General features: G+C 52.3%; 1 protein-coding gene and 1 non-coding gene across 3 annotated transcripts in view; both read left to right on the forward strand.

Moving 5' to 3' along the window:
• ARHGAP23 (Rho GTPase activating protein 23) overlaps positions 1–15,925 on the forward strand; it is a 128,345-nt gene that overhangs the window by 15,115 nt on the left and 97,305 nt on the right. The window contains exon 1 of one of the 2 annotated variants that reach the window (XM_038385597.2): positions 7,779–7,907. The exons of the other annotated variant lie outside the window; for it this stretch is intronic. Coding sequence (XP_038241525.1) covers positions 7,854–7,907 — 54 coding nt within the window. The 5' untranslated portion in view covers positions 7,779–7,853. Of the gene's footprint in view, positions 1–7,778; positions 7,908–15,925 lie in introns of those variants that run through there. 2 annotated transcript variants of the gene reach the window in all.
• On the forward strand, positions 9,073–9,212 carry LOC119849199. The gene has a single exon (XR_005290432.1). It is a non-coding gene; the product is annotated as a U4 spliceosomal RNA (small nuclear RNA).

Below are 15,925 nucleotides of genomic sequence, written 5' to 3' on the forward strand. Positions count from 1 at the left end.
TCACACTGGTGCCCATCACCGTAGTATCTGAGCTACGACAGATGTCTCAAGTGGGGATGCCTGTATCCCCCTCTCCTTTCCAGGCCAGCCCTTCCCTCCCCGCCCCGTGCCACCAGCGATACTGGCGGGGGGTGCGTGAAAGTGAGTCGTAAGATGTCTCTCTTTGCTGTGTCTGGTTCTGAGCCTCCAGGGGAGGGAGAGCGGGAGCTTATGTGAAAATGGGGCAGGAGAGGTGGGGATCCTGAGAGACATCAAAAAGGGGGAGACGGGCAACAAGGAAGCGGGGAGAGAGACAGATGACAAGGTGGGAGGCAGACAGACAGACAAGGGGGATGGGGGAGAGGTGGAACAGACATGAAACAGAGGGAGGGGAGATAGATGGGAATGGAGCTTGAGAGGCTCCCCTCCCCCCAATAGTAGGACACCCCCAGGCTCATTGGTGTGGCTGGCAGCTCCATGTTCTGGGGTTCTATCCCCCAGCTCCACTCCTTCTATTGTTCTCCCTGCGGTGTGTGTCTGGGGAGGGGGCGCTTTCCGTCTGGCTACGCCCTGGTGGGGAGGAAGTGACTTGTCACTTGTATCCGACTGTTTATTCCCCGCAGCTGGCAGCTGCTGGGAGGGGAGAGATTCCTGATGCCAAGGCCAGTTGCTGGGGGGCGGGACGTAGTGGCAGGGTTCATTAACAAGGTTGTTAGTAGGGGACGGTCAATAAAAACTCCTCGGCGTTCCCCGAGGCCATGCAGAGGGGAAGGCAGCTGTCACGCAGACTGCACAGCAGCTGTCCCCCTTTCCTGATCCCCGGGGACCCTCTGCCACCAGCTCCGGCTGCCGACTTTCAGGATCTCTCCCGCTGTCTCTGTCGCCGAGCGCTGGCTGAACCCAGCACATCCAAATCCGAAGAGCTCGGGCCCAGATCCTCAAAGGTGTTTAGGCGCTTCAATGGGAGTTAGGTGTCTAAATGCCTTGGAGGCTCCTCTGAGCCTGAGCTCAGCCTTTTGGCATCTAAATAAGGGGCAGATTTTCTAACGCTCGGCGCTCCTGGTGTGACGCTGACAGCCAGGTTCTGAACAGATGTTGGCACTCAACCTGCCCGGCTCTTTGGAAAATCCACCCACATACTGTGGTGCCTAAATGGGAGCTGAGCTCTTTCCAAAATCCAGGCAATTGTGGGTGCTGATGATGGGAACATCTGGCCCTTAGCGGTTAAAACACTGACACTCTTCCCACCACTGCTGCCAGTGTCAGCGAGCCCGGACCCCCCGAGTTTTCCACCTCCTTGGAATTTTTCAGCCCAGGAGGGTCTTTCCCAGGTTCCCATCCTGGTGGTGCTGACTCACCCCTTTTCCCTTCTGAGCCAGATACCATGGGACTCCATGCTGCTTAGCTCGTGTGTGGGATCTTGCAGATGGGATCTTCAAAACCAACGTCCTGTTTGTTCCCCACAGAGATTAAAGATCTCGCGGCATGTTCTCGAGGGGCTGTGGTTCGCCCTGATGTCCCTTTGCCCCCTCTCTTGTGTTGTGCAGTGAATTGCTGTTGGCTGCCATCCTCTGCCCCAGGGGAGACTGCATTTCATCATCACTGGGTACCAATAACTCGCAAATCACTCTGGTTATTATTTTGATTACAGTAGCGTATAGTGGTAGGCATCGAACAAACACATAGTAACCGGCAGTTCGTACTCTGGATGCTTACACTCGAAGTAGACAAGACAGACAGAGGGCACTACGGGGAAAAAGAAGCACAGGGAGAAATGACTTACCCAAGGTCACACAGCAGGCCAGTGAAATAGAACCAGGTCTCCAGACTTCCAGTCCAGTGCCCTGTCTACTAGACCACGCTGCCTATCCAAACGTCTGTTCTTCACACAGCATTTGGAAGGTGATCTCCGCCCCAGTAGACACTTGTTTTGATCCTCCTATTTGCCCACACAACTGTGAGTTCATTCAGTGCACAAGGGGCTAGAGAGAGAAAATCGTAAACGGGCACTCAGTGTTTTCTAATTAAACTTTCCATTTCAGTCGGTTTCTGTTGTTTTATTATTTTTGTAAATGCCCCAGAGGAAATAGTTGTTGATATGAACTTTCTTAATTGTGTCATGGAAAATTTATATTAGACGTCTGTGTTTATGCTGCGTGTGTGCGTGTATGTGTGTGGGAGAGAGGCAAAGATTAAAATCTCTGACCATTTACAAGAGGGTCCAGTGAAAAGTTTAGTTAAGGGAGAAAACAAGCAGCTGCGGGAAAGCTGCTCTTTGCATTGTCAAAAGAGCTGTGAACCCATTTGCTCTGCCTCTGCTCATCTGCTCCTTATTAATGCTTAATACTTAGCACTATTGTATTGTGTTTTCATCCACTGATCTCAAAGTGCTTTGTAAGCATTAATTCATTACGTTTTAGAACCCCTCTTCCCTTGCGAGGTAGGACTGTGGTCTTCGTTGTATAGATGGGGAAACTGAGGCACAGAGGGCTGGCTCCTCAGCTGGTGTATATAAGTCAGTGAAATTCCATTGAAATGCATGGAGCTCTGCCAGCTGAGGATCTGGCCTGCGGAGTTGAAGTGACTTGTCTAAGGTCGCGCAATGAAGTGGTTGCAGGGCTGGGAATAGAACTCAGCTTCCCTGCTCTGCTTTAGCTATAAACGTACTGGAGGACAGTATGGTCTGGTGGTTAGAGGAGTGAACCAGGCCTCCTGCCTTCTGTTCCTAACTTCCACTCAATTGCCGTATCACCTGGAGCAAGTCGCTTGCCTGCTCCGCGCCTCAGTTTCCCCATCTATTAAATAGGGTGAGAAGCCCTCATGGTCTGTAGCGTGTCATAGGTCAGTACCCTTAACCACCTGATGTTTGTAAAGTGCTTTGAGATCCCTGCTGCTACATAAAGTGTCACTAGATGTCATGGTTTGCAATGTTGTTGTAGCTGTGTCGGTCCCCGGATATTAGACAGGCAAGGCAGGGGAGGTAATATCTTATTTGGACCAACTTCTGTTGGTGAAAGAGATGAGCTTTGAAGCTCTTTTTCAGCTAGATGGGTCGGATCCTCAGCAGATGGGTCCACTGACTTAATCCAAGAGCCGCTGATTGTCCCCATCTGAGGATCTGGCTCTGTACTCTTAAATCGATACTACAGGCTCAGAGCGAGACGGTTCTGAATATTCTGTGCTGCATAAAAAACCACAAAAGGAGAGAAATCTGCAGCTCTCGGCATCCTCCCTCCTTCCCGGAGATGCTTTGCTTATTTATGTGTTTGAATGCTGAGTTTCCATGGCAACTCTGCCCTCCCACTTATTCTGCGGTTAGAGCCTTGATCCCCCTGGGTGGGGAGGAGGGTGATGCAATGATGGAGGGGGGCTGTCTGCAAATAGCTCGGGTTAATACTGGGTGGGCTGCGGTGCTAAGACAGATGACCTCAGTCCTGCCAAGTCCCATTTGTGCTAGAGCGCTAAAAATAGCCGTGTGGCCATCCCGGGAGTCTGTCTACCTAGACCGTGTAGACGCAGCCTTGCAGAACTCGTGCCGTGGCTGTTGTCTGGTGTCTTGCTCTGGCAATGGAGTATTTGAGTTTGTTCTGAAAGGCCTTTGGTTCCCCTACCCTTTGGGCTGGTCCCTTCTGTCTTAACTAGAAGCTCCCCCCTTGGAGAGCCCTGCTAGTAACACTGAGAATTTGACCTTGTCATGCACCTTTCAAAGTGCTTTGCAACCGCCAGCTCTGGTGAGTCAGTGATCATCCCTGTTTTATCCATGGAGGGAACTGGGGCATACAGAAAAGGGAAAGGATTCTCCCCTAGTCACACAGTGGGGAACACAACCAGGAACGGAGCCCGCAGCTCCTGGTTCTCAGCTATAAGCACCAAACCGTGCTTTTGTCTAGTGCGAGGAACAGAACCAAGCAGTCCTCCCCTGCCGGGTCCCAGCTCGACCAAAACTTCAGGCCGCAAGATCGAAGAGCGGAACCCAGGAGTCCTGACTGCTGGTCCCCAGCTATAAGCCCCAGACTGAACTCCCTCAAGAACTAGGAACAGAACCCAGGAATCCCCACTCTTAGTCTGCTCTGATCTGTAGGCAAATGTTGCCTTTAGCGCCAGCATGCTCTGGTCTTGTGGCTTTTGCTGTCCCATCCCCCATGCCCCTGTCTGGATCTCTCCATCCAGAAAGGCATGGGTGCAATTCCTCCTGCTTTCCCCCCGCCTTGTTTTGCTCTTCCTGTCACATGCCTTTCCATTTCCTCTCTGCTGGATTATGTAGCCTGAGTGATGATGGCTTGGAAACGAAGGGGAACTAGCTCAGCTGAGTCTGGCTCTGGCAGGAAGGAAGATGACATCTTGGTGGGCTCAACCTGCATAATGGGAGCTGGGGCCCTGATGCTCCAGTTTATAGCTGGGACATGGCAGTCAGGACTCCTGGGTTCTGTTCCGGATTCTCCAGCGTGAACCAGAATCGCGGCATTTCAGTGACTTGGAGTTACACTGGTGTGGGCCCTGGGGGATTCTGCGACACACTGATGTCAGGTGAAGGAGAAATTGGGGGAATGAATAGCTTGATTCAAACCCTGCTAAATGGAGCAACTGTCTTGTGGAGGGCAGGGCTGGTACATACTCAAGGGTGCTGGAACAATTTGTACAGTGGGGGTGCTGATAGCCATTGAACCAAACTGTAAATCCTGTACAATGGAAACCACTTCAAGCCAGGGGGTGCGGCAGCCCCCCTAGTTCCAGCACGCGTGCACATAGCACCCATTTCCCATTGCCTCACACCTTGCACAGACTTTACACCAGTGCAAACTGGGAGTAAAATAATCCCCAACCAATGTACCTAGGGCAATGCAGTCTAGGACAATTAGAAATCCTGGATGAAAATACCGAGCTGTCTAGTCTGTTAGGTATGAGCACCACTTTCCAGGGCATTTCCCCCTTTTTGTTCCGGTGTTGATCTCCACTTCCGTGCTGGGGTCAGTGTTGGTGAGGAGGGAGGTGGGTTGTTTCGAGCACTGCCTAGCGGCACTGGGATTTGGCAAGGAGGCCTGATAAATGAAATAAAACAATAATAAAATCTGCTGCTGGTAAGCACCCACAATGAGGGCTAGATTTTTAGAATGCCACCTACATGAGTTTGCTTTAACTGCTCTGTGTCACTTTATGGCCTCTATAACCCCTCATGATACCTGTGGGATGTATGATCCCCATTTAATGCATCAAATTATAGGACTGGATGGGACCTCGAGAGGTCATCTAGTTCAGTCCCCTGCGCTCATGGCAGGACTAAGTATTGTCTAGACCATCCCTGACAGGTGTTTGTCTAACCTGCTTTTAAAAATTTCCAATAATGGAGATTCCACAACCTCCCTAGGCAATTTATTCCAGTGCTTCACCACTCTGACAGGTAGGAAGTTTTTCCTAATGTCCAACCTAAACCTCCCTTGCTGTAATTTAAGCCCATTGCTTCTTGTCCTATCCTCGATGGTTAAGAACAATTTTTCTCCCTCCTCCTTGTAACAACCTTTTACATACTTGAAAACTGTTACCATGTCCCCTCTCAGTCTTCTCTTTTGCAGACTAAACAACCCAATTTTTTCAATCTTCCCTCGTGGGTCAGGTTTTCTAGACCTTTAATAATTTTTGTTGCACTTCTCTGGACTCTCTTCAATTTGTCCATATCCTTCCTGAAATGTGGTGCCCAGAACTGGACATAATACTCCAGTTGAGGCCTAATCAGCGCGGAATAGAGCGGAAGAATTACTTCTCGTGTCTTGCTTACAACACTCCCGCTGATACATAGGGAACCGAGAGACAGAGGGATTAAGTGACTTGCCAAAGGTCACATGTGAAATCTGTGGCAGAGTAGGGAATTAAATCCAAGGTTCCCAAATCCTAGGCAAGTGGTGTAACCACTGGACCATCCTTCCTGTGGTGCACCACCCTAAGGGAGAGGTTTTCACTCTCCTTGGAAATCATGTATGTGTGATAGAGTTAAGTTTGTCCCCAGCTTCTGTTTGCCAGAAGCTGGGAATGGGTGACAGGAGATGGATCACTTGATGATTCCCTGTTCTGGTCATTCCCTCTGGGGTACCTGGCATTGGCCAGTGTCGGAAGATAGGACACTGGGCTAGATGGACCTATGGTCTGACCCAGTGTGGCCGTTCTTATGTTCTTCTGTTTCTGTGCAATGCTTAAAAAGTGATTAATGATTATTTTGTTGCTGAAATGCAAATAGGCATTTACAGGGCAGGGTGAGGGAAGTGGCAGAGCAGAGGCTACTGGGCATCTGGGCTGAGAGCAGAAGCTTTTGTGATGCCCAGTATCTTCACGCGCACCTTGTCCTTGGCTTTTCTTTCAGCACCTGCAGGGTTGTTTTGTATACCATGGGCAAAGATACAGGTGACAGGGAGGTGCAGAAAGGGTTAATGGTGCCTCCACTGTCCACCCTTTCTTTGCTGCTTGTGTAAGGTTCTCTTTGGGGAGATGAAGCTGGGACCCCCTAAGAGTGTCTGTCTCTGCCAGTCCCTCTGTCTATCCCAGCTCTGCGGTTCTCTGTGTGTGGGTCTCACCATGCCACCTCCTGTTTTCTATGTCTGTGCCAGTCCCTGCTCTGCCCATCTCAGTGTCTGTGCTTGTACCTTCCCTGCCCTGTGCCAGTCCCTTCTCTACCCGTCCCCGTCTGTCTGCCTGCCAGTCCCTGTGTCCATGTCCTGCTCTCCCTACCCCAAGGCCCCTCCTGGTGTCTCTCTGTCCATGCCAGTCCCGGTCCATCAGCCCTGGTGTTTGTCTGTCCTGGTATGACTCTGACCCTGTGTCTGGCCAAGCCAGTTCCTGTCCCTGTCTCTATCCATTCATGCCTGTTTGTCTGTCTGTCCATGCCAGTCCCTAACTCTAACCTGGTGTCTGTGTGTCCTGGGGTATTCTTGTCTGTTTGTCCATGCCTGTCTCTATCCCTCTGTCCTGGAGTCTGTCCCTGTGTCCATCAGTGCCTGTCCCGTGGTCTGCCCCGTGTCCGTCAGTGCCTGTCCCGGGCTCTGTCTCTGTCCCCGTGTCCGTCAGTGCCTGTCCTGGGGTCAGTGCCTGTCCCTGTGTCCGTCAGTGCCTGTCCCGGGGTCTGTCCCTGTCCCCCCTTCCCTGTGTCCGTCAGTGCCTGTCCTGGGGTCTGTCTCTGTCCCTGCGTCCATCAGTGCCTCTCCTGGGGTCTGCCCCGTCCCTCAGTCCCTGTGTCCGTCAGTGCCTGTCCCGGGGTCTGTCCCTGTCCTGGTGTCTGTCAGTGCCTGTCCCGGGGTCTGTCCCTGTCCTGGTGTCTGTCAGTGCCTGTCCCGGGGTCTGTCCCTCAGTCCCTGTGTCCGTCAGTGCCTGTCCCGGGGTCTGTCCCTCTGTCCCCGTGTCCGTCTGTCCCTGTCCTGGGGTCTGTCCCTGTCCCTGTCCTGGTGTCTGTCCGTGTCTGTCAGTCCCTGTCCCGGGGTCTGTCCCTGTCCCTGCGTCCGTCAGTGCCTGTCCTGGGGTCTGTCCCTCTGTCCCTGTGTCTGTCAGTCCCTGTCCCGGGCTCTGTCCCTGTCCCTGTCCTGGGGTCTGTCCGTGTCTGTCAGTCCCTGTCCCTGTCCCTGTCCTGGTGTCTGTCCCTGTGTCCGTCAGTCCCTGTCCTGGTGTCTGTCCCTGTGTCTGTCAGTCCCTGTCCTGGGGTCTGTCCGTGTCTGTCAGTCCCTGGCCGTGCCAGCCCCGCCCCGCGGCCCGCCGGGCTCGGCCGGCCGCGGTCCCCGCCCCGCCCGGGGAGTCTGTGGCGCGCCGGAGGCCGGAGGAGGCGGAGCCGGAGCCCGCCCAGCCCGTCCCCGCGCGCCCGGCCGCCCCGCTCGGTGCCCAGCGCCGCCGGCTCCCCGATGAATGGAGTCGCCTTCTGCCTGGTCGGGATCCCGCCGCCCCGCAGCCCCGAGGTGAGCGCGGCCGGGGGCTGGGGGGTGGGATGGGGGCACGTTGGGGGCCTGGGACTGGGGGGTGGGATTGGGGGGACGTTGGGGGGCTGGGGCGGTGAGGGGGGCTGGGACTGGGGGGGTGGGATTGGGGGGCGTGGGACTGTGGGAAAGTTGGGGGCCTGGGGAGATGTTGGGGGCCTGGGGGTAACTGGGGGGGATGTTAGGAAGCTGGAACAGGGGGATCTTGGGAGGCTGGGGAGCAGGGTTGTGGGGGGGACATTGGGGGCCCGGGGAGATTTTGGGGGGTGGGGGCTGGGGGTGCCTGGTACTGGGCAGACATTGGGGGGCTGGGGGTAACTGGGGGGAGGTTAGGAGGCTGGGATGGGGGGGAGCCTGGGACCGGGGGACCTTGGGGGGGGGCAATGGGGAGGCTGAAGCGGGGGGACATTGCGGGGGCTGGGGAGAATTAGGGACTGGACCTAAGGGGGCTTAGGTTGGGGGGGCTGTGGGGCCTGGGGCAGGCATGGGATGGGCAGCTGGCACTGGGGGGGGGGCTGGCACTACATTTGGTGCCGGCTTGGGGAGCAGGAGGGGCCCATCGGGGGGGGTGCCGGTGACGGAGGGGCTGGTATTGAGGCAAGTGACTGCCCGGGGAGGCTGGTGCCTTAGAAGTGGATACTTTGCAGCTGGCTCTGTGGGGAGGTTGGTACCCTGGGGCGGGGGGGGGGCGCTGGCGGTGGCGGGGAGCTTGGTAGCGCAGAGTCTGAGGGCCGGGCGGCTGGCGTCTCAGAAGCCAGGCTCTTGGGGGAGGCCGGTCCTGCGTCTGCTGGTACTTCCACAGGGAGGCGGGGGGAAGGCTGGCCCCGCAGAGGCTGCATTGCCGCTGTGCTGGGTGGCTGCTAGCAGAGAGTTGAATGGAGAGGTTGCCCATGGCGGGGGGCGTCCGGCAGCCTGGTGTTTGTGAGTTGGCTTAACCAGGTCCAGGCAGGAGCTCGCCCACCGTCTTGGTCCATCCCTCCTCGCAGGCCCCCCCGGGTATTTCGATCAAACGTTCTTGACCCGAGCGTTTTTCCCCCAGCACAAGCACCATTAATGCCCATGCGTCTTGTTTCCTCTGAAACTTCCATTACCTTTGTCTCCCCCACGGACTCCAGGCTGCTCTGTGCTCCTTATCAGCCTGAGAGAGGTCTGTGTGCCAAGCAGTATCGTAGCCAATGAGGTTAATCCGAGGCGCGATTATTGCTAATTGAAAACTTTTCCCAATACCCCGCCGCGATGACTTGAAATATAGTCGGCATAGGCAATTTTTGACAGTCTCTACGGAAAAGCATTGAGTCAGACAAGAAATTCTGGAGAACCGGCCTCGAGGCAGTCCCCTTCGGCTGGATCGGTTTTTGGTTTTGCTTTTAATTTTGGAGGTCTGTGAGCTGACACTGCTTTAAGCAGGTCCTCCCCCCCCCCCCGCCACTTTGAGCTACAGGACTAGATCCCCAGCTGATGTCAACCTGGGCAGCTATGTTGACTTGAAAGTCTATGTTGCCCATTGTGACTCAAAGTCGTCGAAACTCAGCCGTGATCAGATAGTGCTCAGTGGAACTGCTCCAGTTTATACCATCTGGGGCTCTAGCCATTTTTTTGGGGGGAAAAATACAACATAGAAAGTGGCAACATTATTCCTGTGGTAAACCATGGGTACCTCACCCCTTTTGACCACCTCACCTGCCCTTTGGCCACTCGGGAACAGATCTGGCAACCTGCTGCGTGTTAATTCCCCTTGACTACAGCGGAAGCAGAGAATGCAGGATCGAGCCCCATTATGAGTGATGCCTTCGCCCCGTGCTCCTGCTGTGACACAGCAAAGGTGTTTTCTCAAAGATGCACATGGCTCAAATTGTTTCTGCTGGGTATTATGTTCGAGGAAGCTAAAGGTGTGGGTGTGGGTAGAGAGACAGGAAAGGGAGTGTGTGGGGTGGGAGAGAGAGACAGTTTGGGGGAATCCTGCTTTTGCCGTAGACTGGGATATTTGGAAGGGTTGTTTGCAGAAAAACATCTGGGCCTCTTGCTGCATTTGTCCAGTTTCTTGTGTTTGTGGACGGAGTTTGGTGCCTGGAGTGGCTTTGAGGCAGGAAGCCAGACTGGCTCTTGGTGTGAAGCTGGCACAGCTCCTGTAGGTTTCAGTAGAGGCTGCGCCTCCTCACCCCAGGGCTGAATTCGGTCTGTGCTTCTGTGTTGTGAGTTGTTAAACTCGCCTTCTCTGTCCACAGAATGGGTCTAATATAACCGGCCTCTCAGGATTCAGTAACGTGTGCGCAATGCTTTGGAAATGAAAAGTGCTGTATTAACCATGGCTTGTGTTTAATCGCTTGGAAGTTTCCTCTTTATCAGTGTGTATTAGGGTGGAGATTTTCCAAAGAGCCTAAGGGATTTAGGAGCCAAAATCCCAGCCTTTGCCTTTATTCTACTCTTTCCTTTTTCAGTGCTGTTTGTCTGTGGTTTAAAAGGGCCCTCTCCCTCTCCAAGGGAGGCAGTGTTGTCTAGTGGTCAGAGCACAGGGAACTGGGCATTAGGAGGCCTTGGGTCTGTTCCTGGCTCTGCTACTGACAAGCTGGCTTCAGTCACTTAACCTCTTGCTGCCTCAGTTTCTCCACCTATAAGAAGGGGATACTGATACTGGCATGCCTTTTCAAAAGTGCTTGGAAATCCTCAGGCGGAAAGTGCTGTGGTATTTCTCATTGCTGCCATTGCAAACTTCTTCACAGCAGTGCCCTAAAAGTGCCCACAAAAGCTAAAGCAGTGAGAGGCAGCTTACTGATTCTTGTGTACCCGCCTCCTCTTTCCCCCCATTTACAGTAGCTGCTCTGCAGATGTGGAGTTTCTTACCACGTGTTTTTACTATGAACTTGAAATATCGGCAGGGCTTTTGCGTGATCCTGCTGTCGCAATCTGGGACTTTGGGTTTGAAACCCCGCACTAGGAGCTCACGGGTGCTGGCTGATGTGACTTAAAATCCGTAGCCAAGATGCTTTTTGCAGGCTCAGTCCTGCTTGGCACTTGTGCCTTGCTGAGAAAACTCTGCCGTTTACTATTTTAATGTTTAACCTAGAGAGCTTATTGTGCGTTGGGTCCTGGCACTTGGGTCCCCATTTTGAGTTTGAATTCTGGCGTTTGTGCGTTGCTTGGTGTTTGAATCCACCCGCTACCGATTGCAACTGGCTGATGGTTTGGAAGTTTGGGGCAGCGCTGTGATTTTGAAGACTATCTTCTGTGCTCTGTTTCTAAGTTGGAACCTGGGCCGGGCTTCTCCCCAGCGGCCCGCATACATGCCGTACGCTTTCTTTTACAAAAGATTTTGGGTGATTTTTAGTGTCCCCAAAATGGAGGCAAGAATAATAATACTTGGCTTTTCATCAGTAGGCCTCAAACCACTTCACAAAGGGAGGTTCGTATCACCGCCCTCATTTTTCCGATAGGGAAACTGAGGCATGGGGAAGTGACGTGACTTGCCCAAGATCACCCAGCAGGCCAATGGCAGAGCTGGGACTATACCCCATGTCTCCTGAGTCCCAATCCAGTGTGCTGTCCTCTAGGCCATGCTCTCTCCCTCACCATCTGGAGCCAGCTGAAAACGAATATAGGCCACCTTCTGGGCTGCAGTGTCGAATGCATGAAAAACAAACGATTATTTACCAGGAGACTAAGAACAGGCCTTGGCAAAAGACAATAGATGTGTGGTCTGTGTGTGTGTTTAATTTTATAGATGTGTAAGGTCTGGTGAAATTTCTCTGCTTAGAATAGATTATCAACCTCAATTGTGCCCCACAGCATCCGGCTGAATGAGGTTAACCTGTGAGTAGTAGTGTTGCTCTGCGTGAATATTTACTACGGTTCATTAGCCTTGAACTAGGAACAACAAGAACTAGTCACATGAGGTTCTGTTGGCCTCTGCTAAACCTTCCTCTGTTGATACCAATTCATCCTTCTGGGGTAAGGGCACAATCCTACGCTTTGTCTTGCATGAGGGTACTGGGATGGGAGGAGTGGAAAGAACAAAGAGAGGGCAGAGAGTGTCTCTTCTTCGTCCCTTCACTCTCCCAGTGCACTCACATGGCAGCTGAACAGGGTTCCATCCCTGTGATTTCTAGTCTGGTAGCCAAGCCTGTTTGACACGCTTTACTGGGTGTGGCCTGCCAGTCTAGGGCATGGGCACCTCCCCATCATCCCTACGCATGTGCTGCCTCCAGCAGTAAGTGCTATAGGGTGTGTGTGTGTGTGTGCGCGCCTGCAAATGCACTGGGCTAGTGCCTGAGAATGGGAAAGTGAAATTTATTAGAAACAACCGTGAAATTGACCAGTCATATTTTCCCCTCTTTTTTCAGGCTGAGTGAAATACAAAAAAATTGTAAACAAACAGCATGTAGGGAGAGAAAGGAATTTGACTTGAAGCATCCTTTCACTGTCAGTGATCATGCTGCTTAAAATGTTTTACCTGCTATTGTTACAAATAATACCTAAGGGACTGATGTGCACACTGCTCCGTTCCTGTGCCTGTATGGAGCCTCCTTACAATCTGTGGGGCTCTGTGGGGGTTCGTGGGGCTGCCTGAATGGAGCAGCTTACGGGATTGGAGTCTGAGACTGTACCTGAAAGAGATTAGATAAGAAAATATTTCTTGTTACCCCCCGAACCCTGCTTAGAGCAGGGGTTCTCAAACTGGGGGTTGGAACCCCTCAGGGGATCACGAGGTTATTTCATGGGGGGTTGCAAGCTGTCAGCCTCCACCCCAAACCCCGCTTTGCCTCCAGCATTTATAATGGTGTTAAATATATTAAAAATGTTTTTAATTTATAAGGGGGGAGTTGCACTCAGAGGCTTACTATGTGAAAGGGGTCACCAGTACAAAAGTTTGAGAACCACTGGCTTAGAGTCGGTTTCAATTTTGCCCCTCTGTAGCCAGCTAGCTGTTGTCCTATCTATATGGGGCTTTCACACAGTGATGGGAGAGAAATTTTAAAAAGAAACGTAGGAATGTGATCGTAAAAGCACAAACGCCAACAAGGGGACATGGGAGCAAATATCCTATGTGAAATTGATTTTTAAACTCATTTTGAAAAAATTGATTTGATTTTCAGTGATGTTGTCCTATTACTAAACTAAGAGGTCACTTGTAACAGAGGCAGGGATCCAATTTAAAGAGAAATATATATGAGCCAAGGTTTTCAAACCTGTGTGCTTAAAATTGGGCACCTCACTCTATCTTTACAGTACCTAAATAGGGGCCTGAAGTCATTGTGACTGGTGAGAGCTGAATGACCTCTGAAAATCAGGCCACTTGCTTACATGTCCAAGGATGTGTTTAGGTGTCTTAGGCTAAGTTCACCAGTGTGAAAATATTGGCCATCTTTTTAACCTGACTGTGTTCTTTCAGAAACCTTGATTACTTCCCTTGATTACTCTCTTTCTTTTGCGACAGACATCAGAAAGGATTCAGTCCATTATACAGACTAGTTACTTGCAGAATTTTTATAGAAACGTCTCCAGTTTTGCTCTGCAGCAGCACAGAAAGAAACCCACCTCTGAGGACCTTGATGATATGCAGCAATGGCATATGGTTCTGTTCCTTGGAGCCTAGACCGGAGAGGGGTTAGTGATGTTTCACTCTAGTGAACTGTTTGGAGGAAGAAGGCGGGGGAATATCAAAGGAAGTAAATTCTCTGAATGGGGGTCTGCTGGGGAAGATCGCAGCCTGTGTGGAACAGTGTAATTGATCTGCGTCTGTGAGTGAGCCCTTTGATTCCAGTTGCCTTTGAAAGAAGAAGTCTCTGTCTCTCTTTCTCACTGCCTGGGCAACATGTCTTTGACAGGGATTTTTTGTGCAACATGAAGTTTGGTCCAGTGGTTCCCAACCTTTTTTGGGCACCTGCCCCATTTAAATATGCGAAGGCCTTGTCTGCACTCAGGAGATGTGCCCTAGTAACAGCCATCAGCGGCTGGGCACTAACATAGTTGTGACAATGCAAAATGTAGACAGGCAAAGGTGCAGCTTATCTGGGTGCAGATCATGGCTTGGCTTTTCCTGTCTACACTAGTGGTTTGCACTGAGGGCTGGTCACTGATGGAAGACACTGCCTAAGGCTTTTTCTGTATCAGCTGGTGCTTCTCATTGGATTTGCATGCTCTTGCATGCAATGGAGCTTGTGGTTGGAACCAGCTAAGCTCTGTTGCAGGTTGGAGCAGCACTCTCGGGGTATGTCTACTCTGCAGTTAGACACCCGCGCGGCTGGCCCAGGCCAGCTGACTCGGCTGTTGAATTGCAGTGTAGACATTTGGGCTCGGGCTGGACCCTGGTCTCTAGGACCCCTTAGTCCGAGCCCCGTGACCCCGAGTCAGCTGGTATGGGCCAGCCGCAGGTGTCTAATTGCAGTGTAGACATACCTTCAATGGGAGACGTGTGCCAGGGCTCAATACAGAGCCTCATCAGTAAGGTGGGGAGTGGGTCCTAGTTAGAAAAGCCAGCAGTGTTCATATTGGTGTGTGGATGATGTCTGCCATCTTGGCCACCACACCAAGAACTGAACTGCGGGGACCCTCAGAGCTGGAAGCAGAAGTTGCTACAGCTTGAGCTAAACAGCCAAGACTGTAGCTGGGGCTGTGACCAATCTGTCTCCCGTGTATCGGACACTTGTAACACACGCGCCCCAGTGTATTATATGTGTCTCACTGTTCTGGGCCTTGACACTGCCTATCGCATCCAGGGACTGATCTCCCCACACTGAATTGGGCTGTGCTAATGGCATTAGAGGTGTTTGTTCACTGCGATCCATCCAAGCAGCAGGGGGCTGATACTGAGCAAAAGGAAAATTTGAGCTGGGAGTTAGGAAAAGCTTCCTGACAGCGAGGCTGTGAAGTAATCTCCCAAGGGAAGTGATGGAAACCCCATGACTTGAGTCATTTGAAATTAGACATGATGAAGCTCCGGCGGCAGTGCTGGTGAGCACAGGCACAGCACTCTGGCTCCAAGGGGACGGGCTTGATGACCTCTGGGGGGTTTCACGTCTGTCCTGTCCGCTGTAAGGATATTCTGTCTCCAGAGAATGGGTTCAGTGTAGTAGCGCTCTTCCCTAGTCTGCCCTGGGCAGGTTCAAAGTTGTCCCCTCCAAGGAATCTGCACACAGGTGTATGCAGCAGATACTAACAGCCTGGTTCTCCAAGGGAACCCAGTATACCTGCCCAGGGTAGACTAGCCCCATCCCCTTAATTAAGATATTTAAAAATGAGAATCAAATCAATGCTACTTGCGGTGAACTCACACAGCGGCACCTGCCGTGGTTGGGTGACCTTTGGCTTGGTAGCTTGAAAACACACCCAGGCGGATGTTGGGTCGGCTAGGTCTAACAGCACACGTGGCGTTGTGCTTTGACCTGGGGCGTTTCTTGGGTCTGAGAGTCACAAGAAGCATGGTCACGTGAGCAGCTTGTGGGGGTGGTGGCAGCAAGTGGGGGGAAGGTGTCACAGTGGTGCTCTTCATGGGATTGTGTATGGGGAGGTCTCTGGGTGGGGGTGGGAAAGGGACCAGCAGCCTTGTTGTGACAATTGCCCTATTGTGGCTACGTAGCTGAGTGCATTGTCTTGCAGTGATGCTGGGCGGGTAAGGATTCCCCGCAGCCGCGGTGTCAGGGCAAGATTCCTACCTGGGGTACGCAGGCATAGCTCCATTGATTTCACTGGTCCAATGCTGCTTTATACCAGCTAGGGAATTTAGCCGCTCGGAGCGCCAAGATTATTTTTAAACTCCAGAGTCATACGGAAAAGAGAGAGAGAGAGAAACTCTCTCTCTCTCCCTCCCTCCCTCCAACAAGGTTTTCAAGCTTTTGATTATAAATGTGTGTGGGCTGAAGAAAAATGTTAGCTGCTAGTAATCTATGGAAAACATGTGGTGGGCACCATTTGCCCAGGAGTGGCTCTGCCTAGTGCCACAGAGCTGCCCTCCCTCTGGCCCCGGGCCGTAGCTCAAAGGAGAGAGGAGCTTCCGAGCTGCCAGA

Source organism: Dermochelys coriacea, chromosome 27 (genome assembly GCF_009764565.3).
Source record: "Dermochelys coriacea isolate rDerCor1 chromosome 27, rDerCor1.pri.v4, whole genome shotgun sequence".
NCBI classification, from domain to species: domain Eukaryota; kingdom Metazoa; phylum Chordata; order Testudines; family Dermochelyidae; genus Dermochelys; species Dermochelys coriacea.